This window comes from Aquarana catesbeiana, linkage group LG05 (assembly GCF_042186555.1).
Source record: "Aquarana catesbeiana isolate 2022-GZ linkage group LG05, ASM4218655v1, whole genome shotgun sequence".
NCBI classification, from domain to species: Eukaryota; Metazoa; Chordata; class Amphibia; order Anura; family Ranidae; genus Aquarana; species Aquarana catesbeiana.
The window spans coordinates 184,816,504-184,844,380 of record NC_133328.1 but is presented as its reverse complement, the minus strand read 5'-3'; the positions used below and the strand labels follow the sequence as shown (position 1 = coordinate 184,844,380).

General features: G+C 44.5%; 1 protein-coding gene across 1 annotated transcript; it reads left to right on the top strand.

Annotated features, from left to right (window-relative positions):
• Positions 1 to 26,786, top strand: LOC141144593 (cyclic nucleotide-gated channel alpha-2-like). Its single transcript, XM_073630427.1, has 7 exons — positions 1 to 211; positions 4,322 to 4,432; positions 8,121 to 8,300; positions 9,179 to 9,289; positions 16,940 to 17,046; positions 24,039 to 24,802; positions 26,098 to 26,786. Exons 1-7 carry the CDS (start codon positions 99 to 101, stop codon positions 26,707 to 26,709), a joined length of 1,998 nt encoding a protein of 665 aa, XP_073486528.1. The 5' UTR covers positions 1 to 98; the 3' UTR covers positions 26,710 to 26,786.
• The last annotated feature ends 1,091 nt before the right edge of the window (positions 26,787 to 27,877 follow it).

The window sequence follows — 27,877 nt, the reverse complement described above, 5'->3', positions numbered from 1 at the left end:
TCTCCCCCTGTACTGATGTTCTCCCCCTGTACTGATGTTCTTCCCCTGTACTGATGTTCTCCCCTTGTACTGATGTTCTCTGAACGCTCCCATGGAGGATGACTGGCCAGACAAATCTTCAAAAAAACTCGTCCCCCAACTTACACCCGCGGTCGGCCAATAAAACACCAATTGAAAATGATGAGGAACCCACAGACAACTGCGGCAGTAGGTGAGTAGCCCACAAAGGACAGATGTCAATAATTTGATATCTAATTAAACCTTATTATTCTTTCTTTATTCTATCTTATTGTTCTTTATTATTACATAAGTAGAATTATTCTGACACAGAGTGAATCAGTGTATCCTCACTGTTGTTATTAGATTAAGAAAAATAAATCCCCCTTCATTGGGACTTTGTAGGCAACAGACACATGTGTATTGTCAAAAAAGTATATTTTATTAAATGTACATAAAAACATTCGATCATGAAGATGACCGATATTAAAAGGACATGAAAAATACTTCAAACAAGTATACAAAACATCATAAATAAAACAAAAGCAGAAAACAATGAGTTACATGGTATATATGACAAAAAAGATTGTTACTCTCTGGTATATAATGATCCCCGGTAACCGAAGCGTTTCTGGTTTAAGCAGGGGTATTAAGTAAGAGTGTATGTAGTCATGATTTTGTCTTTACTATAAAAGATGAAAAAGGGCAGATTATAGGGTTACAAAAACCAGAGACATTCTTCACAACCATATAGGACAAATGAGCAGCAACAAGAACTGGGTGAAAGTATTGTGGTCAGATGAGACCAAAATCAAGCTCTTTGGCATCAACTTGCCGTGTTTGGAGGAGGAGGAATATTGCCTATGACCCCAAGAACACCATCCCCACCGTCAAACATGGAGGTGGAAACATTATGCTTTGGGGGTGTTTTTCTGCTAAGGGGACAGGACAATTTCACCACATCAAATGGACACGTACCATCAAATCTTGGGTGAGAACCTCCTTCAACAAGGGTTTCTCCACCAAGTACTAAGTCATGTTTTGCTTGGGGATTAAATACTTATTTTACTCACCGAGCTACAACTCAACTTATAACATTTGTATAATGTTTATTTTTCTGGAGTTTGATATTCTGTCTCTATCATATAAAATACACCTATGATAAAAATTATAGGCCCTTCATTTCTTTGTAAGTGGGGAAACATACAAAATCTGCAGGGGATCAAATAATTATTTTCCCCACTGTGAGAGAGGAGACATTGCTGGAAGTGGCAGCAGAGGAGAGTTGCTCCTGTGAAGTCTGGAGATCATATGACCATCACATTGCCTCCACCTCCCTCCCTGATAGAACAGTAAAATAAAAAGAAGATTCTAGAAGTCACCAGAGAGATCATCGAGCTGCTGATGGGATAGGTGAGCGGTGCTGGGAAGGACATCATGATGGACAATCAGCCGCCCCTCACATCATCGGATGGATCCAGTAATGGGAACCCACCAGAGAGATGTCCCCATCCTCTGTATTCCTGGGATTCCACACAGGAAAGTTATACCATCCCCCACCATCATGAGAGTGGAAACCTCTGGGATGATAATATTGATGTTAAAGAAGAGTATAGAGAGGAGGATTAGGAGTATGGCGCGAAGGGGGAACTTTCAGAAAGACACAAGGATATGATGGAGCCACCTTGTAATTGGAACCCACCAGAGAGATTTCCCTATCCTCTGTATTCCTGGGATTCCACACAGGACGGTTATACCATCCCCCACCATCATGAGAATGGAAACCTCAGGGATGATAATATTGATGTTAAAGAAGAGTATAAAGAGGAGGGTGAGGAGTATGGCATGAAGGGGGAACTTTCAGAAAGACACAAGGATATGATGGAGCCACCTGGTAACTGGAACCCACCAGAGAGATTTCCCCATCCTCTGTATTCCTGGGATTCCACACAGGAAAGTCACACCATCCCTCATCATCATCAGAGTGGAAACCTGAGAGATTCTAAAGTTGAGGTTAAAGAAGAGATGAAAGAAGAGGATGATGAGTCCTCCAGCTATAGAAACCCACCAGAGAGATGTCCCGTCCTCTGTATTCCCAGGACTCCACACAGGAAGGTCACACTATACCTCACAGTTACAAAAGTGGAGATCCAATCGATATAGAATTTGAGGTTAAAGCAGAAGAAGAAGAGACGTATGTGAGGGATGATCAGCAGTCTATGGAAGCGGACGGAATAACGGGGACATTTATAGAGGAGGACACTCCTACAGAGATCAGCACAGTACATGGACGGGAGATGAGGAAAACCTCAGAGGATTATCTCACTTTGTCTCCAGACTGTAAAGTAGAAGATGAGGACATCACAGAGTATAGTCCAGGAGAAAACCCGGATACCTCAAATGCAAATCTGGCACTACACTGCTACACTGTGTAGATGGACTATCGTATTCCTCTTATCCTGAGGAACCTCAGACTGTGAGGGACGGTGTCGGACCATCTTATTCCTCTGAACCTGAGGAACCTCAAACTGTGTGGGACGGTGCCGGACCACCGTATTCCTCTTATCCTGAGGAACCTCAGAGTGTGAGGGATGGTGCCGGGCCATCGTATTCCTCTTATCCTGAGGAACCTCAGACTGTGAAGGACGGTACCGGACCATCGTATTCCTCTTATCCTGAGGAACCTCAGACTGTGAGGGATGGTGCCAGACCATCGTATTCCTCTTATCCCGAGGAACCCCAGACTGTGAGGTACGGTGCTGGACCATCGTATTCCTCTTATCCTGAGGAACCTCAGACTGTGAAGGAATGGTGCCAGACCATCGTATTCCTCTTATCCTGAGGAACCCCAGACTGTGAGGTACAGTGCTGGACCATCGTATTCCTCTTATCCTGAGGAACCTCAGACTGTGACGGACGGTGCCGGACCATCGTATTCCTCTTACCCTGAGGAACTTCAGACTGTGAGTGACGGTGTCACCCTTCCAACATAGAAGAGGCTTTTCTGTACTGAGTGCGGGAAGAGTTTCTGTTATAAATCCACTCTTAATATTCATAAAAGATCTCACACAGGTGAGAAGCCATATTCCTGTCCTGAGTGCGGGAAACGTTTTAGTTTGAAAAACACTCTTGATGGACATAAAAGAAGTCATATCTTCAGATACATCAGAGATTGCACATGGGGGAGAGGCCATATTCCTGTCCTGGGTACGGGAAAGGTTTTATAAAGAAGTCACATCTTACCCATCAGAGATTGCACACAGTGAGGAGTCTGTTTCCCTGTTCTAAATGTGATAAATGTTTTACGACTAAGTACAACCTTAGGAAACATAAGAGATTGCTCCGGTGGTAGGTCCACTTTCCTATGCTGATTGGAGGAGGTGTAACCCACAGAAGTCCTCTGTTTACAGCCATCTGAGATTGACATGGAGGAGAATGAACTTTCCTGGTCTGACTGAGGGAAATGTTCCTCACTGAAGTCCTGTCCTCCTGTACATCAGAGGTCCCCCACAACCCTTAAGGTGTATTAGTACCTTGAGTGCGGGAAATGTCTTCTATATGAATGTTGCTGGACATTTGGGGAAGAAGCACACCTCAGATATACTCCATGGCTGATCTTCATCAAGTAAGAAACAGTTCATAAAGCGATTAGAGATCACCAAAGACATGGATGAAGTGTTGTACCGTGTTGGCCATTGATAGCAGGAGAAAAATAAAAATGGAAAAAAATAAAAATTCCTCTCAAAAAAAAAAAAATATATTTTCCCCACTGTACATAGACCCTGTCCATCTCTCCTGCCGCTGCTTGACCCCTTGCGTTTGTCAGCAATTCCCAGCTGTCAAAATTACGTGAGTTGCTCAGTAAATGCAGCAGCTGCTGTAAAAAAAAACCCCAAAAAAAAGGTTTTCTGAACTTCACTCTCTCAATCAACACTGACTATTTTTAATCCTTATGCCGTTAACATTGGTAAAAAGATAGGAAGGTGTATCATATTTACTTGTTTTAACCTTTTTTTTTTTTTTACGTTTTTTTTTTTTACTTTCTTTTTTTTTTTTACAATTTTTTTTTTTTTTTTACATTTCTTTATTTTTTACATTTTTTTTGTAATTTTTTTCACATTTCCTGAATTGCTTTTTCTTACCATTAATATTTAATCTTTTTTATTTATTTTTTTTTAACTCACAAACTGGAAAAAAAAAAGTTTCACTAACTAGCTATTTTAATAACTTAATTTAGTTATGAAGTTATTAAAGTATTTGTCTGCTGATAATGATATGGCAAAAGCTTTACTAAATCTGCTGTTGTATGTTTCATGTCCTTCAGGGCTATATCCGTCTGTGATGACACCTCTTCTGAGCTACAAAGGGTTATTTCCCAAGATAATGGTGATGGGGTGTCACAGGCATCTTTTAGAGGGAGAGGCGCTCTGTCCAGGTAGGAAATATGAATGATAATATACATTATATACAGTACTCTGTGGATTGCCGAGTTTTCTAATACAGCAGTAACGAGACAACCATAATTAAGTTCCTGGGGGCGGGGCAAAATGTGTTGGGGGCGTGGCTAGTTGGTCTACTTTGATGTGCTGCTACATATACTTCACTACACAGAGACAACCAGGTATGTTATGGTGAGGTGGGCCAAAAGAAACCCATAAAAAATCTCACTTAAAGTGTAGCTAATCTCAAGAACATGCAGGTAATAATAATTCATAAATGTATTATACTGCCAGTTCCCAGTCCTCAGATCTGTTGGCTGCATTAGGTTTATTTTTTTCAGGCGAAGGACTTTTTCAGCAAGTACAGAATTTTTTGACCTTGCCAGAAATGTATCCTCGTCACTTCCCGGCAGGGTTAGCATTGTCACCCTTGCATGCACTGCTGCGGAAATACAGTCAGCCTCGCACTGCATTGCCTTATAGCTCTCTGTTGTCAGCCTAGACCACACTTCCCACCCATGGTGCCTAGGCAAGGGTGATGTCACAGGCCCGCCCCCTAATGAGAATGCTAAGGACCCCAAATCTCAAAAGAAGATCCAGCACTCTGTAGGGTTCCCCCACCTTAAACGACAGGCGCCCCCTACTGCCCCACCCCCTCCTTTCCAATTGTCCCAGCTCTGAGTGTAAGGTTGGTATATTTATTTTCTTCTCATCTGTTTTTCTTTTTTTTAATACTAGGTCCACTTTAACGAACATTAAAGAAAACATTTTTCCTCCGTATATATTAAACAACTCTGCCGCGGTCATGGTGTTTTATATTTTGCTGCGTTTGGTGGGCAATATCACCACCAAACACCACCCATTGAAGTGAACTGGACCGGACCCCAACTATGGTGCGCAACTATGCGTGTTGCGGTGGGCTTTGACTGGTTAAAAAAAGGTTTTCAGGAGACGTCATATTATCTTAAAAACAACCTGTCAATGGTGTTGGTGGGTTACTTTTCACAGAAGCAGAAACTATACTGTTTATGCAAATGAGCCCTTAAAGTGCAAAAATGGATACAAATGTCAAATTAAAAAAAAAAAACAAAACAAAAAAAACAAAGGAGATTCAGCGCCAGAGATAGTGATGGAAGATTGAGGGATTAGACAGGAATGCTGCTGCTAGAATATCAGTGAAATCCCCAATAATAGTATCAAGGAAGGAAGGACAAGCAGCCAGGGCTGGTGCTACCACTAGGCAAACTAGGCAGCCGCCTAAGGCGCCCTGCTGCCTAGGGCACCCGACCACTGGTGTTCCTACTCTCTTCTCTCTGCAGCAAGCAACTAAGTCTAAGCATCAGTAAGCATCCGCCGTTCCGTTCGCACATAGTGTCAGAGGCGCAGAGGCGGCGGAGGATTGTGTCTGTGTCCTGACTCCCGAATGAATGGAAGCAAGCAAACATTCTTTGATGGGCGCTGGTGAGGCTGCATTTGATGGGCGCTGGTGAGGCCACATTTTTTTTTTACTTGGAAAAAAACAACTTTATTAATATAAAACACATTTTACAAGTCAATCGGGTACATATAGCCACAGAATGTCAGATACATATTGTAACATCACAATTAAATATTCAGGAATATTACAGGGCATATATTCACAAATATTCACATGTGCCGTAAGGGTGAGGCCACATTTGATGGGCACTGGTGAGGCTGCATTTGATGAGTGTTGGTGAGGCTACATTTGATAGGGCACTGGTGAGGCTACATTTGATGAGTGCTGGTGAAGCAGTATTTGATGGGCGCTGGTGAGGCCGCATTTGATGGGCGCTGGTGAGGCCGCATTTGATGGGCGCTGGTGAGGATACATTTGATGAGTGTTGGTGAGGCCGCATTTGATGGGCACTGGTGAAGCACTATTTGATGGGTGCTGGTGAGGCTGCATTTGATAGGGAGCTGGTGGGCTGCATTTGATGGGCGCTGGTGAGGCTGCATTTGATGGGCGCTGGTGAGGCTGCATTTGATAGGGTGCTGGTGAGGCCACATTTGATGGGTGCTGGTGAAAACAGGGTGCAGTCATGGGTGGAGCCGGGGGGCGGAAAAATGAGGTTTCACCTAGGGTGTCAAAAATCTTGATGGCATTTTTATTATTTTTTTTTTTTTTTTTACTAGTAATGAAAGCGATCTGCGATTTTTATCGGGACTGCGACATTATGGCGGACACATCGGACACTTTTGACACATTTTTGGGACCATTGGCATTTATACAGCGATCAGTGCTATAAAAATGCACTGATTACTGTGCAAATGTCACTGACAGGGAAGGGGTTGACACTAGGGGGCGATGTGTTAACTGTGTTTCCTACCCTGTTTCCCCGAAAATAAGACCTAGCGTGATTGTCGGTGATGGCTGCAATATAAGCCCTACCCCCCCGACCCGGTTCAGTAAGATCTAGGGATGCCGGCTAGCTACCCCTGGCTTGGCTCCATTAGACCTAATTCTTGATAGGCTATTGACTTAACATGGGAACTCAACCGCTCAGTGTGTCCCACCGTGATCATTTTTTTTTGCATAAGGGTTTGAGTTATTTTAATCAAGACAGCACAGGGATGGTGGGAGCCCCTCATAATGATAAATTCATCATAACGAACATTCGTAATTGTTACGAAAAGTTAACGAACCCAACGAAAGTTCGTATTTTGTACGAAATTTCAGACACGAATTACGAAATACGAATTAATTCTAATGCGAAACGGAACGGAACAAAACAAAACTAATTTATTGACAGCGCACATATCTACTATGGACCATGGTACAGGATGGTACATGGTACAGGATTCAGTTTTGTAACCTTATGTTTTGGGGGTCATAGGCCTGTATAACCATATATTGCTGATATGTTAATATCAATATATTCCTTTACTAACCACTCCCCCCTCCCCTATTTTGATTGGTAAGTTGAACCAAATATAAGCTGTATACACGCCCAATAAAAGGCAGACACTTTTTTGAACTCACTCCTTGTATCTTTTGTTCATTGAGTTGTCTCACGGTACCGGGAGGTCTTCGGTGGTCTGCAATATTAACCCTTGGATGGTCTGTCACGTACCTGAGGTACCTTTGAAACCCCTTCAGGTGCAATATTGTAAGAATGATAGATATGCGCTGCTTGTCCTTCCTTCCTTGATAAAAATATCAAATAGCTCTAAGCCATGAAAAACTATTAAAAAGAAAGAATCTCCACCAGTATATAGCCACACAGAAGCATCTACCGAATATAGATATAATATAAGCGTAAAACACCCCCCAATACTTGAGGACAAGACCTCAGATCTTATACCAGCCAGTAATATAAAAATAATGAAACAATACTTGTTGAATGGAAGCGATCCCAAAAGTCACATGAAATAATACTATATGCGATAAATAAGTTACAAAGAGTTTCAAATATGCCATAAAGGGAAATATATAAGGGAAATATACATAATAACCTTAAAAAGAAAGTGAATGCTGGCCATGGGGGAATGTTTTACCATTGTAAGATGTCCACAAGTCCTCTTGGGGGGCCATCCTAGTAGTCTAGTTATAGATAAAATATGGACACACTTGTTGATCTGATCTGGTCTTCATCTTGCTTTATCTACAGGTTTTGCTTACAGAATCTACTGGCTGATCAGACTTTTTCATGTAACTTTTTTTAGGATAGTGCGCCTAGTGGTGGTCTTGCGGGAGTGGGCCCACCGGAGCCTACATGATCAAGACCAAAGGCCCGATTCCTTTCTAGACCGATTCCGTGGACCTGAAGGGCAAGCCGCAGAGGCAAATGCTGGAAAGGGGAAAGAAAATCAAGATACAAAAGTAGAAAGCAAGACAAACCAACAGTAAGATAAGAAAATACTGTATATACCTACTTCTAAACAAAAGTTTGTAGACTGCTGACAATCACCATGTAGCCATTGGGAGTAGGAAATGCTTGAAAAATCATTGGTATCAGTGGGAGAAATAGTGCCCCATCATTGGTATCAGTGGGAGGAATAGTGCCCCATCATTGGTGTCAGTAATAGTGCCCCACCAATGGTATCAGTAGGAGCAATAATGTCCCGTCATTGGTATCAGTGGGAGGAATAGTGCCCCATCATTGGTATCAGTGGGAGGAAAAGTGCCTCAGTGGGAGGAATAGTGCCCCATCATTGGTATCAGTGGGGGGAAATGTGCCCCATTTCTGGTGTCAGTGGGAGGAATAGTGCCCCATCATTGGTGTCACTGGAAGGAATAGCGCCTTGTATTAGTGGAAGGAATAGTGCCCCATCATTGGTGTCAGTGGAGGGAATAGCACTCCAAGGGCCAGATAAAGACAAGCAAAGGGCCACATCCAACCCGCAGGCTGCAGTCTGGACCCCCTTGTTCTAAAGCATGCTTCAACTAGAGCTCTGCTAAGACAAAGCTATAACTCTCCAATCAGCAGGAAGCATGAGATTTGCTGATTGGTGAGCTCTGTCTCTGACTCAGCAGGGGACGTGTTGGACCCCTGCGTAGAGACTACTGCTTCCCCACTAGTAGCAAGGGTCCTTCTCTACAGCATGCTGGCAGGGAAGAGGCATTTTTACTCCGGCTGTGGCTACTTTCTAAAGAGAACCAACTGTAAGATTTTGTACAACTTTTTTTTTTTTTTTTTTTTTGATGCACCTAAAATTTATTCAGCTGGTTTCATCTGACAGTTCAGTTGAGCTTGAACGCGTGTTTTTATTTTTAATTACAGAGCGAATTTATCTGAAAGATTTGTGCTTGATCCTTCAGGGAAATGGTATTATCGGTGGCTTTATGTCATAGCTGCGCCTGTGCTGTATAATTGGTTCCTATTAATAGTGAGGTAAGTCTGGGTTGCAATATTAAAGGTGAAGTACAGCTTTTTGTTTTTCAGAACCGTATAACGACCAACAGTGGCCAATGGCCATATAGTGGTATTTCCCCCCTTCCTACATTCGATCTGCAGAGAATATACCCTGAGAACATTCAGTTTTACCCAATTTTTTCACCAAATGAACAGTTTCCAATGGATGAACAACTATGCCAATTATTTTTTTTTATATAAATGGACCACTAAATGTAACTGCATCAAAGGTGGGCTACAACCAGCAGGACAAATAGAGAAGGAGACTCACCATAGAGATGACCGATACAGCAATAAAAGTTTACCGTGGGAATCTAACCCATCACCACTCCATACAAAACTGAAATTGATGTTTTAGCTTTAGATACACTTTTTTTGTTCCTCTATTCATCATACATTTACATACAGTGCCTTGAAAAAGTATTCATACCCCTTGAAATTTTCCACATTTTGTCATGTTACCAAATGTATTTTATTGGGATTTTATGTGATAGAGTCAGGGATCTTCAAACTACGGCCCTCCAGCTGCTGCGGAACTACAAGTCCCATGAGGCATTGCAAAACTCTGACATTCACAGACATGACTAGGCATGATGGGAATTGTAGTTCCTGAACAACTGGAGGGCCGTAGTTTGGGGACCCCTGTCAGATAGACCAACACAAAGTGGCACATAATTGTGAAGTGGAAGGAAAATGATAAATGGTTTTCAATTTTTTTTTTTACAAATAAATATGTGAAAAGTGTGGGGGGCATTTGTATGGCGCCCCCCGGAGTCAATACTTTGTAGAACCGCCTTTCACTGCAATTACAGCTGCAAGTCTTTTGGGGAATGTCTCTACCAACTATCTAGCACATCTAGAGAGGGACATTTTTGCCCATTCTTCTTTGCAAAATAGCTCAAGCTCTGTCAGATTGGATGGAGAGCGTCTGTGAACAGCAATTTTCAAGTCTTGCCACAGATTCGCAATGTGATTTAGGTCTGGACTGTGACTGGGCCATTCTAACACATGAGTATGCTTTGATCTAAACCATTCCATTGTAGCTTTGGCTGTATGTTTCGGGTCGTTGTCCTGCTGGAAGGTGAACCTCCGCCCCGGTCTCAAGTCTTCTGCAGACTCTAAAGCCCCAGATTTTGAGGTTTCCTTCAGATTTACCAAAACCAGGGGCGTCGGGAGGGGGTGGCTAGGGGGGGCTGAAGCCCCGAATTGGTCCCCGAAAAGCCCCGAGTGTCAAGAAGGCACCGTTTAATTGTTAGCCCCGAGCGCCGCCGGCCGCTGACGAGCGGGGACCGATCTGATCCGAGTGCGGCCGAGTGTGGCCGAATGACATACAGGTCCCGCCTTCTGGAGCTATGATGGACATCCCACTGGTCCAATGCTGGGACCGCGGGACGTGTGACGTCCATCATAGGCGCTGCACGCTCCAGAAGGCGGGAATTACAATCCGCCGCGCCACATCACTGAGATCCCGCTCCCCGCGCTCAGATAGATCAGGGCAGCGGAGGAGCAATCTGGCGAGATGTGCCACTGCCAGTGACTGCACCGATTATTGTAGAGGAGGCGGGGATGAGGATAACCTGAAGAGGAGCTGTGCTGGGGGCGGATGGCAGAGTGAAGAGCTCCAGATCTCGGTGTGTCTGATCATGGGCACCGGAGTGTGCAGCAGGAGGCAGAAGAGTCTTCTCCATACCGCCTTGTGCCTGCTGGCCGTGCTGGGACTGGGAGGCAGGCTCTACTTTGTATATCTACGTGCAGGACAAAGCCTGGAGCTCCAAGGTCCAGGCGATGAAATTCAAGCAGTCTCCTCTCCTCTGGCTGCCTGCTGTGCCACATGATGAGTGGGCTGCACACCGCACACTACAGCTGAACTGAACTGCAGGACACCTGGACACATGAAGTCTGTCTCCTGGTCAGGTAGGTGAGGTCAGTGTATGTATGTCACGGTATGTTAGGTAGGTCAGTGTATGTCAGGTCAGTGTATGTTAGGTAGGTGTATGTATGTATGTCAGGTCAGTGTATGTTAGGTAGGTGTATGTATGTATGTATGTCAGGTCAGTGTATGTTAGGTGTATGTATGTATGTATGTCAGGTCAGTGTATGTTAGGTAGGTGTATGTATGTATGTATGTCAGGTCAGTGTATGTATGTCAGGTCAGTGTATGTTAGGTAGGTGTATGTATGTATGTCAGGTCAGTGTATGTATGTCAGGTCAGTGTATGTTAGGTAGGTGTATGTATGTATGTCAGGTCAGTGTATGTCAGGTCAGTGTATGTTAGGTAGGTGTATGTATGTATGTCAGGTCAGTGTATGTTAGGTAGGTGTATGTATGTATGTATGTCAGGTCAGTGTATGTTAGGTAGGTGTATGTATGTATGTATGTATGTATGTCAGGTCAGTGTATGTTAGGTAGGTGTATGTATGTATGTCAGGTCAGTGTATGTATGTCAGGTCAGTGTATGTTAGGTAGGTGTATGTATGTCAGGTCAGTGTATGTTAGGTAGGTGTATGTATGTATGTATGTCAGGTCAGTGTATGTTAGGTGTATGTATGTATGTATGTCAGGTCAGTGTATGTTAGGTAGGTGTATGTATGTATGTATGTCAGATCAGTGTATGTTAGGTAGGTGTATGTATGTATGTATGTATGTATGTCAGGTCAGTGTATGTTAGGTAGGTGTATGTATGTATGTATGTCAGGTCAGTGTATGTTAGGTAGGTGTATGTATGTATGTCAGGTCAGTGTATGTATGTCAGGTCAGTGTATGTTAGGTAGGTGTATGTATGTATGTATGTCAGGTCAGTGTATGTTAGGTAGGTGTATGTATGTATGTATGTCAGGTCAGTGTATGTATGTCAGGTCAGTGTATGTTAGGTAGGTGTATGTATGTCAGGTCAGTGTATGTCAGGTCAGTGTATGTTAGGTAGGTGTATGTATGTATGTATGTATGTCAGGTCAGTGTATGTTAGGTAGGTGTATGTATGTATGTATGTCAGGTCAGTGTATGTTAGGTAGGTGTATGTATGTATGTATGTCAGGTCAGTGTATGTTAGGTAGGTGTATGTATGTATGTATGTCAGGTCAGTGTATGTTAGGTAGGTGTATGTATGTATGTATGTCAGGTCAGTGTATGTTAGGTAGGTGTATGTATGTATGTATGTCAGGTCAGTGTATGTTAGGTAGGTGTATGTATGTATGTCAGGTCAGTGTATGTTAGGTAGGTGTATGTATGTATGTATGTATGTCAGGTCAGTGTATGTTAGGTAGGTGTATGTATGTATGTCAGGTCAGTGTATGTTAGGTAGGTCAGTGTGTCAGGTAGCTGAGATTAGTGGTCAAAATTGATGGGCACTGCTAAGCCCCAGGCAGCAACCAGCAAGTAAGCTTACCCCCCACCACACAACCCCAGCGCTCAGCCAAAAAACCCCGTGCCATGACCACTCACGACCCCCCCATCGGTGCCAACATCGGACTTCGGGCTGAAGCCCCTGGTCTTTTTGCCACCTAGCAACGCCCCTGACCAAAACCATGTAGTGCAAGGGCCTGCCTGAGTGCATACACATTGAAACTCCTAAGGTTTGACCTCATATTATATGGTTTTGGTAAATCTGAAGGAAAAACTCAGCAGAAAATCGGATATGTGTGTATGGGGCTTTACAGATTTTCTTCTAAGATTACCCTATATTTGGCTCCATCCATCTTCCCATCAACTCTGACCAGCCAGTGGCGTAGCGTGGGTTGTCAGCACCCGGGGCAAGGCAAGTAATTTGCGCCCCCCCCAACCTGCAGACTTTTAGCTATCCCTGAGTCCCTTCAAATACAAGTACTACTGACCTACCTGATTCCTATACTGACCACTACACTGAGAACTACACTGTCCACTACACTGACCACTATACTATACTGTCCACTATACTACACTACACTGACCACTATACTACACTATACTGACCACTATACTACACTACACTGAGAACTACACTGACCACTATACTATACTGTCCACTATACTATACTATACTGACCACTATACTATACTGTCCACTACACTACACTGTCCACTATACTACACTATACTACACTATACTGACCACCATACTACACTGTCCACTATACTACACTATACTGACCACTATACTACACTATACTGACCACCATACTACACTACACTGTCCACTATACTACACTAACAACTATACTACACTACACTGACCACCATACTACACTGTCCACTATACTACACTGACCACCATACTACACTGACCACCATACTACACTATACTGTCCACTACACTACATTGTCCACTACACTGACCACTATACTATACTGTCCACTACACTACACTGTCCACTATACTACACTACACTGACCACTATACTACACTACACTGTCCACTATACTACACTACACTGACCACTATACTACACTACACTGACCACTATACTACACTACACTGACCACTATACTACACTATACTGTCCACTATACTACACTGTCCACTATACTATACTGTCCACTACACTACACTGTCCACTTTACTACACTACACTGACCACTATACTACACTACACTGTCCACTATACTACACTACACTGTCCACTATACTACACTACACTGACCACTATACTACACTACACTGACCACTATACTACACTACACTGACCACCATACTACACTACACTGTCCACTATACTACACTGACCACTATACTATACTACACTGACCACCATACTACACTGTCCACTACACTACATTGTCCACTACACTGACCACTATACTATACTGTCCACTACACTACACTGACCACTATACTACACTACACTGACCACCATACTACACTGTCCACTATACTACACTACACTGACCACTATACTACACTACACTGACCACCATACTACACTATACTGACCACCATACTACACTGTCCACTATACTACACTACACTGACCACTATACTACACTGTCCACTACACTACATTGTCCACTACACTGACCACTATACTATACTGTCCACTACACTACACTACACTGTCCACTATACTACACTATACTGACCACCATACTACACTGTCCACTATACTACACTATACTGACCACCATACTACACTGTCCACTATACTACACTGTCCACTATACTACACTACACTGACCACTATACTACACTGACCACTATACTACACTACACTGACCACCATACTACACTGTCCACTATACTACACTACACTGACCACCATACTACACTGTCCACTATACTACACTACACTGACCACCATACTACACTGTCCACTATACTACACTACACTGACCACCATACCACACTACACTGACCACTATACTACACTACACTGACCACCATACTACACTACACTGACCACCATACTACACTACACTGACCACTATACTACACTACACTGACCACTATACTACACTACACTGACCACCATACTACACTACACTGACCACTATACTACACTACACTGACCACTATACTACACTGACCACTATACTACACTACACTGTCCACTATACTACACTATACTGACCACCATACTACACTGTCCACTATACTACACTACACTGACCACTATACTACACTACACTGTCCACTATACTACACTAACCACTATACTGTCCACTATACTACACTATACTGACCACCATACTACACTATACTGTCCACTATACTACACTATACTGACCACTATACTACACTGACCTCCATACTAAACTACACTATACTGACCACTATGCTAACCACTATACTATACTACACTGACCACCATACTACACTGTCCACTATACTGACCACCATACTACACTGACCACCATACTACACTACACTGCCCCCCATACTGACCACTACACTACACTGACTGACCTCCATACTAAACTACACTATCCTGCCTACATTCTCTCTCTCTCTCTCACCCCCCCCCCCAGTAACAAGACTCTCACTCACCTTCTTATCTTGGCCTGCATCGATCCGGAGGAGGAGAAGACAGCGGCGGTTCACATTCTTCTCTCCCCTGCGCCCTGTGATTGGGCGTATGGGGGGTCATGTGCGGAGGCGGGACTTCAGGAGCGATCTAGGACAGGCCAGCCCTACGCCTCACATGACCCCCATACGCCCAATCACAGGGCGCCGGCCACTTAACATGGCGGCCGGGCCGGGGACACAGGATCGAGAAATTAGGAGGAGGCAGCCAGTGACACATACTGGCGCCCCCCTAAATGTCGCGCCCGGGGCCACGGCACCCCCTGCACCCCCCACGCTACGCCACTGTGACCAGCTTCGCTGTCCCTGCTGAAGAAAAGCATCCCCACAACATGATGCTGCCACCACCATGTTTCACGGTGGGGATGGTGAGTTCAGGGTGATGTTCAGTGTTAGTTTTCCTCCACACGTAACGTTTTGCTTTTAGGCCAAAAAGTTCAATTTTGGTCTCATCTGACCAGAGCACCTTCTTCCACATGTTTGCTGTGTCCCCCACATGGCTTCTCACAAACTGCAAACAGGACTTCTTATAGCTTTCTTTCAACAATGTCTTTCTTCTTGTCACTCTTCCATAAAGGGCAGATTTGTGGAGAACACGACTAATAGTTGTCCTGTGGACAGATTCTCCCACCTGAGCTGTGGATCTCTGCAGCTCCTCCAGAGTTACCATGGACCTCTTGGCTCTTCTCTGATGAATGCTCTCCTTGCCCGGCCGGTCAGTTTAGGTGGACGGCCATGTCTTGGTAGGTTTGCAGTTGTGCCATACTCTTTCCATTTTCAGATGATGGATTAAACAGAGCTCCGTGAGATGTTCAAAGCTTGGGATGTTTTTTTTTATAACCTAACCCTGCTTTAAAGTGGTTGTAAACCCTCCCTCCTGACTTTTAACTATAGGTAAGCCTAGAATAAGGCTTACCTATAGGTAGTGGAAATATCTCCTAAACATGCGCTGTTTAGGAGATATTTCACTTGTGGTGCGCAGATGATGTAATCGGCACATGCGCTGTAAAGAAACAGACCTCTGTGCCGTTTCTTCCCCAGCGTTTGCCGTTACTGACGGCTCCCGCACACATTCGTGGGAGTGATCTCCGGACAATCACAGAGCCGTAGTCCGCGGCCCCCGGAAGGAAGAGGGGCGAAGATGGACGCAGCCTGCACAGGGGACAGCGATGGATTCGTTTGCAGGTAAGTGTCACATAATGGGCTAGGATAATTTGCAGGCTTTGCAGTGAGCAAAAGAGGAAGTAAAACCCATCAGGGTTTACTTCCTCTTTAAACTTCTACACAACTTTATCCCTAACCTGTCTGGTGTGTTCCTTGGCCTTTATTATGCTGTCTGTTTGCTAAGGTTCTCTAACAAACCTCTGAGGGTTTCACAGAGCAGCTGTATTTATTCTGAGATTAAATTACACTTTAATTTGGAAAACTCTTTATCACTTTCCTTCCACTTCACAACTATGTGTCACTTTGTGTTGGTCTATCACATAAAATCCCAATAAAATACATTTACGGTTTTGGTTGTAACATGCCAAAATGTGGATAATTTTAAGGGGTATGAATACTTTATCAAGGCACTGTACAGCCTTTTTCTGTTATAGCTTTCCTCCAAATAATTGTTGTTCCTTGTTTTTTGGCAGGGCCTGCTTTAATGACCTTCAAACCAGTTATATTATAGTGTGGCTTACCCTGGACTATATTTGTGACATCATATACATCATGGACATCGTAATCCGATTCCGTACAGGTGATTTTCGACAGCTACTAATAAATAAGTTTATAAGAATAAATCATGTGAGCCTTTGCTTCTACGTCTAGCAGTAGTTGAGTATTGTACCGTGTTAGTCATCAATGTTTGCTCTTTGTATATGTAAAGAAAAAAACTGCCAGTAAGGGACTTCCATGATACTCAAGTTATCTGGACCAGTGGTCCTCAACCACCAGGTGTGTTCAATGCTGGGTCATGGCTTTGCTCTACAGGGCCTCCAGCCAGCTGAAGATCCCCTAACCTCCCACGGTGCCTCCTAGCTCCCATAGTGACTCCCAAACTTTCATGGTGAAGCACAATGCCCCTGAGGCCCACAACCTCTCACCTTGCTCTCTGTTGTACACGTAGCGCACCCCCTAGGGAGTCACAAGAACAGTCCAGTGGTTTTTTTTTTGTTTTATTGAGGGTTTAAAACTTGGATAGTGATGGGGAAATGATGGGATGCCCACTTGACTTCAAAGCAACTTCAGGAGCAACTTCTCCTATATGCATTCTATATACACTCCTTCTCTTCCTCTAGCACTAACTTGCTTGCAGAATTCCATCTGGCACACTTTTTTGAGGATCAGGCAAAGCAGTCAGAGTAGAAGCAATAGCTCTTTACAGGCAGGAACCCGAGGCCCTAAGTGTGTAGCAAAAATGTCAGTGTCCAGCTTTACCTCCCTGTGGCTACTGATCCCAGCACCACCTCTTCAGGCACTGCCAATCCACCTGGCTGCAGCTGCCCCTTTCACTAGCCCTCTTGGCTAACTTCTCCGCAGTCCTCTCCATACTGAAGCACTCACCAGCCCACCCGGCTGACTCCTCATGAGATCTCCCAGACGTGCTGACTCTCTCCCTCTATCCTCTCCTTGCCCCCCGTGCCTCCAGGATAGGATTCCACTGTGTGTTGTAGAGCAGTGGTTCTCAACCTCGGTCCTCAAGTACCCTCAACAGGCCATGCTTTTGGAGTTTCTCTTAGATGAAAAAAACTGTCCAAATTACCAAGCCATTGACTTTGATTTAAAGCACCTGTGCAAGATAAAGGAAAACTTGCAAACATGGCCTGTTGGGGACTTGAGGACTGAGGTTGAGAACCAGTGTTGTAGAGGGTTCCTCCAGCACCCGAGCACCAGGCTCGAGGTCACCCCCCTCTCCCCATCCCAGACTAAGGGGCATCCTCAAGGGCCACCGACAGCCTCCTCAGCATTCCATTTCCATCTTCCACCCAACTGCCCCTGCTGGTCTAACTCATATGCATAATTTATGAGGTAAATAGGCCCCCTTCCAGCCCCTTTCTGCTGGGGATTGGTCAGGACCTCATAAATATGTCAAGCGGCTTCTCCTAGCCCCCGCCCACCACTTCTAGAAGCTTCTCCAAGGTTCTAGAAAGCAGGGGGAGGCACCAGAGATGCTGTCCATTGAATCATCCAGCCTCCCTAAATCACTCAGCCTGGCTCTCAGCCAAGTTAAATTTACCTACACTTACTACTAACTATGTACATCAACTTCTAGCACACTAGAGGGTGCTACACAGTACCCTCTAGCCTACTGCAGAACCTTCAGCCCTCCATAACTTCCTTAATCCCAACATTATCCCACCTTGCCCTTAACCCCCAAGCATCGTCCAGTCGTCCACAGTGTCCCTGCAAAGTCCCCAGCCTCCTGGAGAAACCCCAGCCCCCCTTCAGAGATCTCATTATCACAGCTTCCTCCAGGCCCTCCTCCAGAAATCGAATCCCCTACAGGGCCATCATATCTGTTGTAGAGTCCACTAACCCGCCGTAGAACCCCCATCTCCCAACAGTGATACCCAGCCACACCCAGAGGCTTGCAGCATTCAATACATATTTCGCGTCCCCATACTTTTTAGGCCTCATACACGCTGGGTGTCAAAAACACCACTTTTTTAAGGGAGATTGACTTTTGCCTTTTTTTTTGCCTCTAAATGCCCCTCCATGTCCATGCAGCTTCATGTCTGGGCATTTACAAATGATTGTTTGATTTATTCAAAAGTTTAACAAATTTCTTAGGATACAAATAGTATATCAGTACAGAAAGATCCATGCACTCTCAAAAGGTGACCAAGTGTCTGATCCATATGGCTGTAATGTAAAAATAGTTATAATGGTAAATACAGTTGAATTTGGTTATTACCCGCTTGGGCCTGAACGGAATAGTTATAACTTCTCCGCAACGTTAGATCAGGCTGTAGTGCCATTAGTATAGCTCAAGATCGGGGCCCTTATCACCAAAGTTGATCAGGTACTTAGAGTTATGTTACATACAGTATCTCACAAAAGTGAGTACACCCCTCACATTTTTGTAAATATTTTATTATATCTTTTCATGTGACAACACTGAATAAATGACACTTTGCTACAATGTAAAGTAGTGAGTGTACAGCTTGTATAACAGTGTAAATTTGCTGTCCCCTCAAAATAACTCAACACACAGCCATTAATGTCTAAACCGCTGGCAACAAAAGCGAGTACACCCCTAAGTGAAAATGTCCAAATTGGGCCCAATTAGCCATTTTCCCTCCCTGTTGTCATGTGACTCGTTAGTGTTACAAGGTCTCAGGTATGAATGGGGATCAGGTGTGTTAAATTTGGTGTTATCGCTCTCACTCTCTCATACTGGTCACTGGAAGTTCAACATGGCACCTAGGAGCAAAGAACTCTCTGAGGATCTGAAAAAAAGAATTGTTGCTCTACATAAAGATGGCCTAGGCTATAAGAAGATTGTCAAGTCCCTGAAACTGAGCTGCAGCATGGTGGCCAAGACCATACAGCGGTTTAACATGATGGCTTACACTCAGAACAGGCCTCGCCATGGTCCACCAAAGAAGTTGAGTGCACGTGATCACCGTCATATCCAGAGGTTGTCTTTGGGAAATAGATGTATGAGTGCTGCCAGCATTGCTGCAGAGGTTGAAAGGATGAGGGGTCAGCCTGTCAGTGCTCAGACCATATGCCGCACACTGCATCAAATTGGTCTGCATGGCTGTCTTCCCAGAAGGAAGACTGGGCCGCAGGGCAGTATTCCAACATGATAACGACCCCAAACACACCTCCAAGACGACCACTGCCTCGCTAAAGAAGCTGAGGGTAAAGGTGATGGACTGGCCAAGTATGTCTCCAGGCCTAACCCCTATTGAGCGCCTGTGGAGGAGCGCAAGGTCTATAACATCCACTAGCTTCGTGATGTCGTCATGGAGGAGGGGAAGAGGACTGCAGTGGCAACCTGTGAAGCTCTGGTGAACTCCATGCCCAAGAGGGTTAAGGCAGTGCAGGGAAATAATGGTGGCCACACAAAATATTAACACTTTGGGCCCAATTTGGACATTTTCACTTAGGGGTGTACTCACTTTTGTTGCCAGCAGTTTAGACATTAATGGCTGTGTGTTGAGTTATTTTGAGGGGACAGCAAATTTACACTGTTATACAAGCTGTACACTCACTACTTTACATTGTAGCAAAGTGTCATTTCTTCAATGTTGTCACATGAAAAGATATAATAAAATTACCGGTATTTACAAAAATGTGAGGGGTGTACTCACTTTTGTGAGATAACGTAGCTCCCATATGGACATCAAGAAATGAGAGGCTCCAGCACTCTCCATTTGCATCCATAAGATAAATCATTGAACATAAAAGAGAAAAAAAAGAGGAGAAAAAAATATAAAAATACCGTATTTATCGGCGTATAACACGCACTTTTTTCCCCTTAAAATCAGGGGAAAGTCGCAGGTGCGTGTTATACGCCGATCCCCGCAGATCCCGAGCTGTCACATTTTCAAAATCGCGGACCGCAATTTGAAAATGGCGCCGCCGGAGCCAAAGTACACAGAGCCGGGCCTCGGCTCTTTCCGGCGGCTCTCGTTTACTTTCGGCTCCACTCGTAGTCCCGAGCGGAGCTATCCGAACCTACTCGGATAGCTCCGCTCGGGACTACGAGTGGAGCCGAAAGTAAACGAGAGCCGCCGGAAAGAGCCGAGGACCGGCTCTGTGTACTTCGGCGCCGGCGGCGCCATTTTCAAATCGCGGACCGCGATTTTGAAGCCCTGGAAGCAGGGACAGGGGATCCCAGGCTGCACTGGGGCAAGGCTGCACTGGGGAAGGCTGCACTGACAAGGCTGCACTGGGGAAGGCTGCACTGACAAGGCTGCACTGGGGAAGGCTGCACTGGGGAAGGCTGCACTGACAAGGCTGCACTGGGGAAGGCTGCACTGACAAGGCTGCACTGGGGAAGGCTGCACTGACAAGGCTGCACTGGGGAAGGCTGCACTGACAAGGCTGCACTGACAAGGCTGCACTGACAAGGCTGCACTGGGGAAGGCTGCACTGACAAGGCTGCACTGACAAGGGTGCACTGACATGGCTGCACTGACAAGGCTGCAATGAAGTGCATTTAAATGTAAGTTTTTTTCCCTTCAACTTCCCTCCTAAAAGTTTTTTTTCCTTAAAATTCCCTCCTAAATTGTGGTGCGTGTTATACGCCGGTGCGTGTTATACACCGATAAATACGGTAATTAAAATAAGATAAAAAAGAAGGGGGGAGAAGAAGGAAAAAAGAGAAAAGGAGAAGAATAAAGGTGAGAAATCCAAAGCAGGAGTCATTGCCCTCAGCCTAGGCCCTCTACTATCCAGTTCTAGAAATTATGGAGCTTGGAGGTACTTAATCCAGGGGGACTACACCCTGTCAAATCTGGCTTGTCTGTCTCTAAGGATGCTGGTCAATTTTTCATTGACCATGATCCACGAAAGTTTATGCTTTACTAGTGCAAGACGGACCACTGGGGTTTTCCATGTTCGCGCTATTTTAATTGTAGCTGCTGAGAAAATAAAGAAGATGAGAGTTCGAAGATGTCTATGGATCTCGTCCAGCAGGTCCGCAAACAGCGCCGTCTCAGTATTTCTTAGGTAGATTTTGTCCTGTCACTGAATAGACCAGAGTGAATATTCTGATCCAAAAGTGCTGGACCTTAGGACAGGACCACCTGACATGGAACATAGTACCCTCTTGTCCTCTGAAACAAAGGGGTGAAGTGCCAGGGTACGATCTCGCCAGCCTCGCCAGAACCAGGTACCATCTGGACAGCACCTTGTAATTCCCTTCCACCAGGGAAGTATTGAGTATTCCCCTGTGGACCATGCTCGACCACTGCCCCCAAACCTCCTCCTCTATAGTCTCGCCTAGACCTGATTCCCATGCTGTTTGGTATGAAGGTTTAGTCTGTAAGATTGTTGAATAGGACATAGAGCTCCGAGATCCCCCCCCCAGTTGACTGAGGTCCGCGTATGCATTTGTTTTCAAACAAGGTCCTAGTGGTTACGTGTTTACAGATGTTGAACCACCTCACGCCTGCCGTATTGACAAATGACAGTCGGGCAGCAGCGGCTCTCTTGTTCTGGGACGACGTCGTATGATATTTTGCCCGATAGGGGCTTAATCACAGAGGCCATAACAGCCTAGGAAGTTGGGTGAATGATCCTGGTCAGGGGAACTGGATTTCAGAGTGCTGAGTCAGCGAGGGACAGGGATGAAGAGAAGGTGAGTAGGCAAAAGCTGCCAAAGTGAATTTGGGCTTCGAGGAGATGTGTTGTCATCTTTAGTGTTTGGAGAGATTTCCTTTCATTCATAAACAGAAATTATGGGAAATCTCTCTAACGAGAACAAAAATGTCAATAGAAACTTGATGGGGCTTTACCCCTTCCCCACGTTATCCAAGATGAAATAAAAATTTTTCGCTGGAGTTGGGTTTCTAGAAACTGTTGTTACTGTCTTTTATACAGTACTATGATGTCAGAATACATTTTCTGCATTGATTCTTACACTGTATTGTCAAAAGTATTGGGACGCCTGCCTTTACATGCACGTGAACTTTAATGGCATTCCAGTCCTAGCCCGTAGGGTTCAAAATTGAGTTGGCCCAACCTTTGCAGCTATAACAGCTTCAACTTCTCTGGGAAGGCTGTCCACAAGGTTTAGGAGTGTGTCTATGGAAATATTTGACCGTTCTTCCAGAAGTGCACTTTTGAGGTCAGGCACTGATGTTGGACAAGAAAGGCCTGGCTCGCAGTCTCCGCTCTAATTCATCCCAAAGGTGTTCTATCGGGTTGATGTCAGGACTCTGTGCAGGCCAGTCAAGTTCCTCCACCCCAAACTCTCTCATACATGTCTTTATGGACCTTGCTTTGTGCACTGGTGCACAGTCATGTTGGAACAGGAAGGGGCCATCCCCAAACTGTTCCCACAAAGGTGGGTGCATGAAATTGTCTCCAAATGTCTTGGTATGCTGACAGCTTAAGAGTCTTTATGGACCTTTTTTTGTGCAGTGGTCCACATCATTTGGTGGAGGGGGGATTATGGCGTGGGGTTGCTTTTCAGGGGTTGGGCTTAGCCCCTTAGTTCCAGTGAAGGGAAACTCTTAAGGCGTCAGCATACCAAGACATTTTGGACAATTTCATGCTCCCAACTTTGTGGGAACAGCTTGGGGATGACCCCTTCCTGTTCCAACATGACTGCGCCCCTGTGCAAAGGTCCATAAAGACAAGGATGAGCGAGTTTGGCGATGAGGAACTTGACTGGCCTGCGCAGAGACCTGAACTCAACCCAATAGAACACCTTTGGGATGAATTAGAGCGGAGACTGCGAGCCAGGCCTTTCTTGTCCAACATCAGTGCCTGACCTCAAAAGTGCACTTCTGGAAGAATGGTCAAATATTTCCATAGACACACTCCTAAACCTTTTGGACAGCCTTACCAGAAGAGTTGAAGCTGTTATAGCTGCAAAAGGTGGGCCAACTCAATATTGAACCCTACGCACTAAGACTGGGATGCTTTTAAAGTTCATGTGCGTGTAAAGGCAGGCGTCCCAATACTTTTGACAATATAGTGTATTTCCTAAAATGTCAGATCTTGTGAACATTATAACCATGTAAACATGAAAAATTCAAACCTTACCAACCTTTTCTCTTTTTATTTAAGGATTTTTGGAACAGGGGAGGTTGGTCCGAGATACAAAAATACTAAGTGACAACTACATCCATACCTTGCAGTTTAAACTGGATGTACTTTCTATCCTTCCAACCGATCTCGGTTACTTTGCTCTTGGACTGCATTGGCCAGAGCTGCGCTTCAACAGACTTCTGCACTTTCCACGCATGTTCGAATGCTTCGACCAGACGGAGACTCGGACTAGTTACCCCAATATCTTTAGAATTGTTAACCTAGTTTTGTACATTATACTAATTATACATTGGAATGCCTGCATTTATTATGTCATATCTAAGGCCATTGGTTTTGGTACAGATACATGGGTCTACCCGAATATTACCGATACTGAACATGGTTACCTAACTCGTGCCTATGTCTACTGTCTGTACTGGTCCACTTTGACTCTCACCACCATTGGGAATTCCCCAACCCCCATGACCGACACAGAGTATGTCTTCATCGTTTTTGACTTTTTGGTTGGAGTTCTGATCTTCGCCACCATTGTTGGTAATGTGGGCTCCATGATCTCAAACATGAATGCCACGAGGACTGAGTTCCAGGGTAAAATAGATGCCATCAAGCATTACATGCAGTTTAGAAAAGTAAGCAAGGATTTGGAGGCCAAAGTCATCCGATGGTTTGACTACGTATGGACGGCCGAAAAGACAGTGGATGAAAAGGAGGTGTTGAAGAATCTCCCTGCCAAACTGAGAGCGGAAATAGCCATAAATGTTCATCTGGAAACTTTGAGAAAGGTGGGTCATTTCTTTAATTTTCTAATGTATGTTTTCTCATATCAAATTTCCAGGATACTGCAAATACTTTTATATGTTTTAGATAATATTTGATTGTGATACCTACAGTATATTGGTATAGGTATTTGCCTGTTTTTAGTGCCCTTAGGAGACACAATTGGTCTCCTAATGCATTTCATCGTGATTCTAATAATATTGCTGAAGCCCTGAAGAAGTGGCACACTTTTTCCCCGAAATGCGTTGGCTGTATTTGATGCTCTTAACTAATAAGCTGTTTTTAAAAGACCTTTAAGTGATAAGAACGTTTGTACTAGGCGCTCCTCAATACACATCCATTAGTTTATCGCTGCTGCCTTCCAGGTTCCTTGCCAAGCGGAAGCCCTCCTGTATAGTAACCAATAGGGATTGCACACTCACCATTCACAGAGCACCTTGCATATATAAGGTGTTCTCTGATTGTACAAGGTGGGGAGGTAACATTACAATCTTCACCTCATTCGGTCAGAAAATGCCTTGCATTAATTGAGAAAACTGTGAATGGTACCTGTGCCAAGCAAACACCCTCCCTGTGGTTACTATGCATTATAGTAGGCGCTTCCCTTGGCTTGAGATTTGGAGAACATTGGCAATCACCAGGGGTGTTGCTAGGTCTACAAAAGATCTTGGGCTAGAGCCCATAGCAGCGTAGTAAAGAAAGTCATACGCTTGGGCGGGCATACACATGTATATACAGTAATATACGTGTGTGTGTATATATCCCCAGAGAGCCCCCCACTTACATCAGGATCCCCAGAGAGCCGCCCTCACATCAGGGTCCCCAGAGAGCCTCCTCCTTACATCAGGGTCCCCAGAGAGCCTCCTCCTTACATCAGAGTCCCCAGAGAGCCTCCACCTTGCATCAGGGTCCCCAGAGAGCCCCCCACTTACATCAGGGTTCCCAGAGAGCCCCACTTACATTAGGGTCCCCAGAGAGCCCCCACCCTTACCTCAGGACCCCCAGAGACCCTCCCCATCCCTTGGGGACCCCTGCAGAGATTCAGGGCTATGGACCCCAGATTCGGGGCTATAGCCCCAAAAGCCACCCCCTAGCGACGCCACTGGCAATCACTGTAGTGGCTGTGACTGCTACAGAGATTTAAGGCCTCCACAGGGATCCCACAGGTATGGAATATGTATACTTACATTGGGCCAAGCTGGACCAATGTAACTATGCAACAAAATCCATACCTGGAGTTCTGCTTTAAGTTTCTGATTCAATAGCATCTCTGATTGACACCCTTATGCTTATGTCCCAGGTTCGGATCTTCCAGAACTGTGAAGCCGGTCTCTTGGTTGAGTTGGTCCTAAAACTCCATCCTCAAGTTTTCAGCCCCGGCGATTACATCTGCCGTAAAGGGGACATCGGTAGAGAGATGTACATCATCAAGGAGGGGAAGCTTGCTGTTGTCGGAGAGGATGGAATAACTCAGTACGCTATTCTCACTTCAGGGAGTTGTTTCGGTGAGATTAGTATCCTCAACATCAAAGGGAGCAAGATGGGAAATCGAAGGACTGCCAGTATTCGGAGCCTTGGGTACTCGGACCTTTTCTGCCTTTCGAAGGACGACCTGATGGAAGCTTTAGTAGAGTATCCAGATGCCAAGAAGATCTTGGAAGAGAGAGGAAGAGAAATACTGACCAAGGAAGGCCTGCTTGATGAGACGAAGGAGAAAAATGTGATGGAAGGTAAATCTCCCGAAGAAAAATTGGAGGTTCTGGAATCCAATGTGGACATCCTAAACACTCGCTTTGCTCGTTTGCTCCGAGAATACAGTTCTGCTCATAAAAGCCTCAAACAAAGGGCCATCCTACTAGAGGGAAGATTAAAGGTCCTTCAGGAGCGAGATGAGTCCTCAGATGAGATGTAGAGAAAAAGTATCTACTAACAAAACTATATTCCTGCTTCATGAAAGGCTTCTTCTGTAAAAAATATTTTGAATCTATATTAAAGGTGAAGTTGAACTTACTTATCTTTTTCCTTCTCTTGTCTCTACCTCCTTTCTCCACCATGCTAAGGATTGTATGTGTGTATGTATATATATATATATATATATATATATATATATATATACATATATATATATATATATATATATATATATATATATATATATATATATATATAGATACATCTATATATATATATATATAGATACATATATATATATATATATATATATATATATATATATATATACAGTGGGGGCGGAAAGTATTCAGGCCCCCTTAAATTTTTCACTCTTTGTTATATTGCAGCCATTTGCTAAAATCATTTGACTTCGTTTTTTTCCTCATTAATGTACACACAGCACCCCATATTGTACACACAGCACCCCATATTGACAGAAAAACACAGAATTGTTGACATTTTTGCAGATTTATTAAAAAAGAAAAACTGTAATATCACATGGTCCTAAGTATTCAGACCCTTTGCTCAGTATTTAGTAGAAGCCCCTTTTGATCTAATACAGCCATGAGTCTTTTTGGGAAAGATGCAACAAGTTTTTCACACCTGGATTTGGGGGATCCTCTGCCATTCCTCCTTGCAGATCCTCTCCAGTTCTGTCAGGTTGGATGGTAAACGTTGGTGGACGGCCATTTTTAGGTCTCTCCAGAGATGCTCAATTGGGTTTAAGTCAGGGCTCTGGCTGGGCCATTCAAGAACAGTCACGGAGTTGTTGTGAAGCCACTCCTTCGTTATATCAGCTGTGTGCTTAGGGTCATTGTCTTGTTGGAAGGTAAACCTTCGGCCCAGTCTGAGGTCCTGAGCACTCTGGAGAAGGTTCTCGTCCAGGATATCCCTGTACTTGGCCGCATTCATCTTTCCCTCGATTGCAACCAGTCGTCCTGTCCCTGCAGCTGAAAGACACCCCAACACCATGCTTCACTGTTGGGACTGTATTGGACAGGTGATGAGCAGTGCCTGGTTTTCTCCACACATACCGCTTAGAATTAAGGCCAAAAAGTTCTATTTTGGTCTCATCAGACCAGAGAATCTTATTTCTCACCATCTTGGAGTCCTTCCGGTGTTTTTTA

Bases quoted from the DNA above. Each gene is read 5' to 3' on its own strand.
- LOC141144593 (XM_073630427.1), top strand. From the start codon at position 99: ATGACTGGCCAGACAAATCTTCAAAAAAACTCGTCCCCCAACTTACAC. The intron at 212-4,321 runs GTGAGTAGCCCA...CATGTCCTTCAG, and splicing joins ACAGACAACTGCGGCAGTAG to GGCTATATCCGTCTGTGATG. The intron at 4,433-8,120 runs GTAGGAAATATG...AACTTTTTTTAG, and splicing joins GGGAGAGGCGCTCTGTCCAG to GATAGTGCGCCTAGTGGTGG.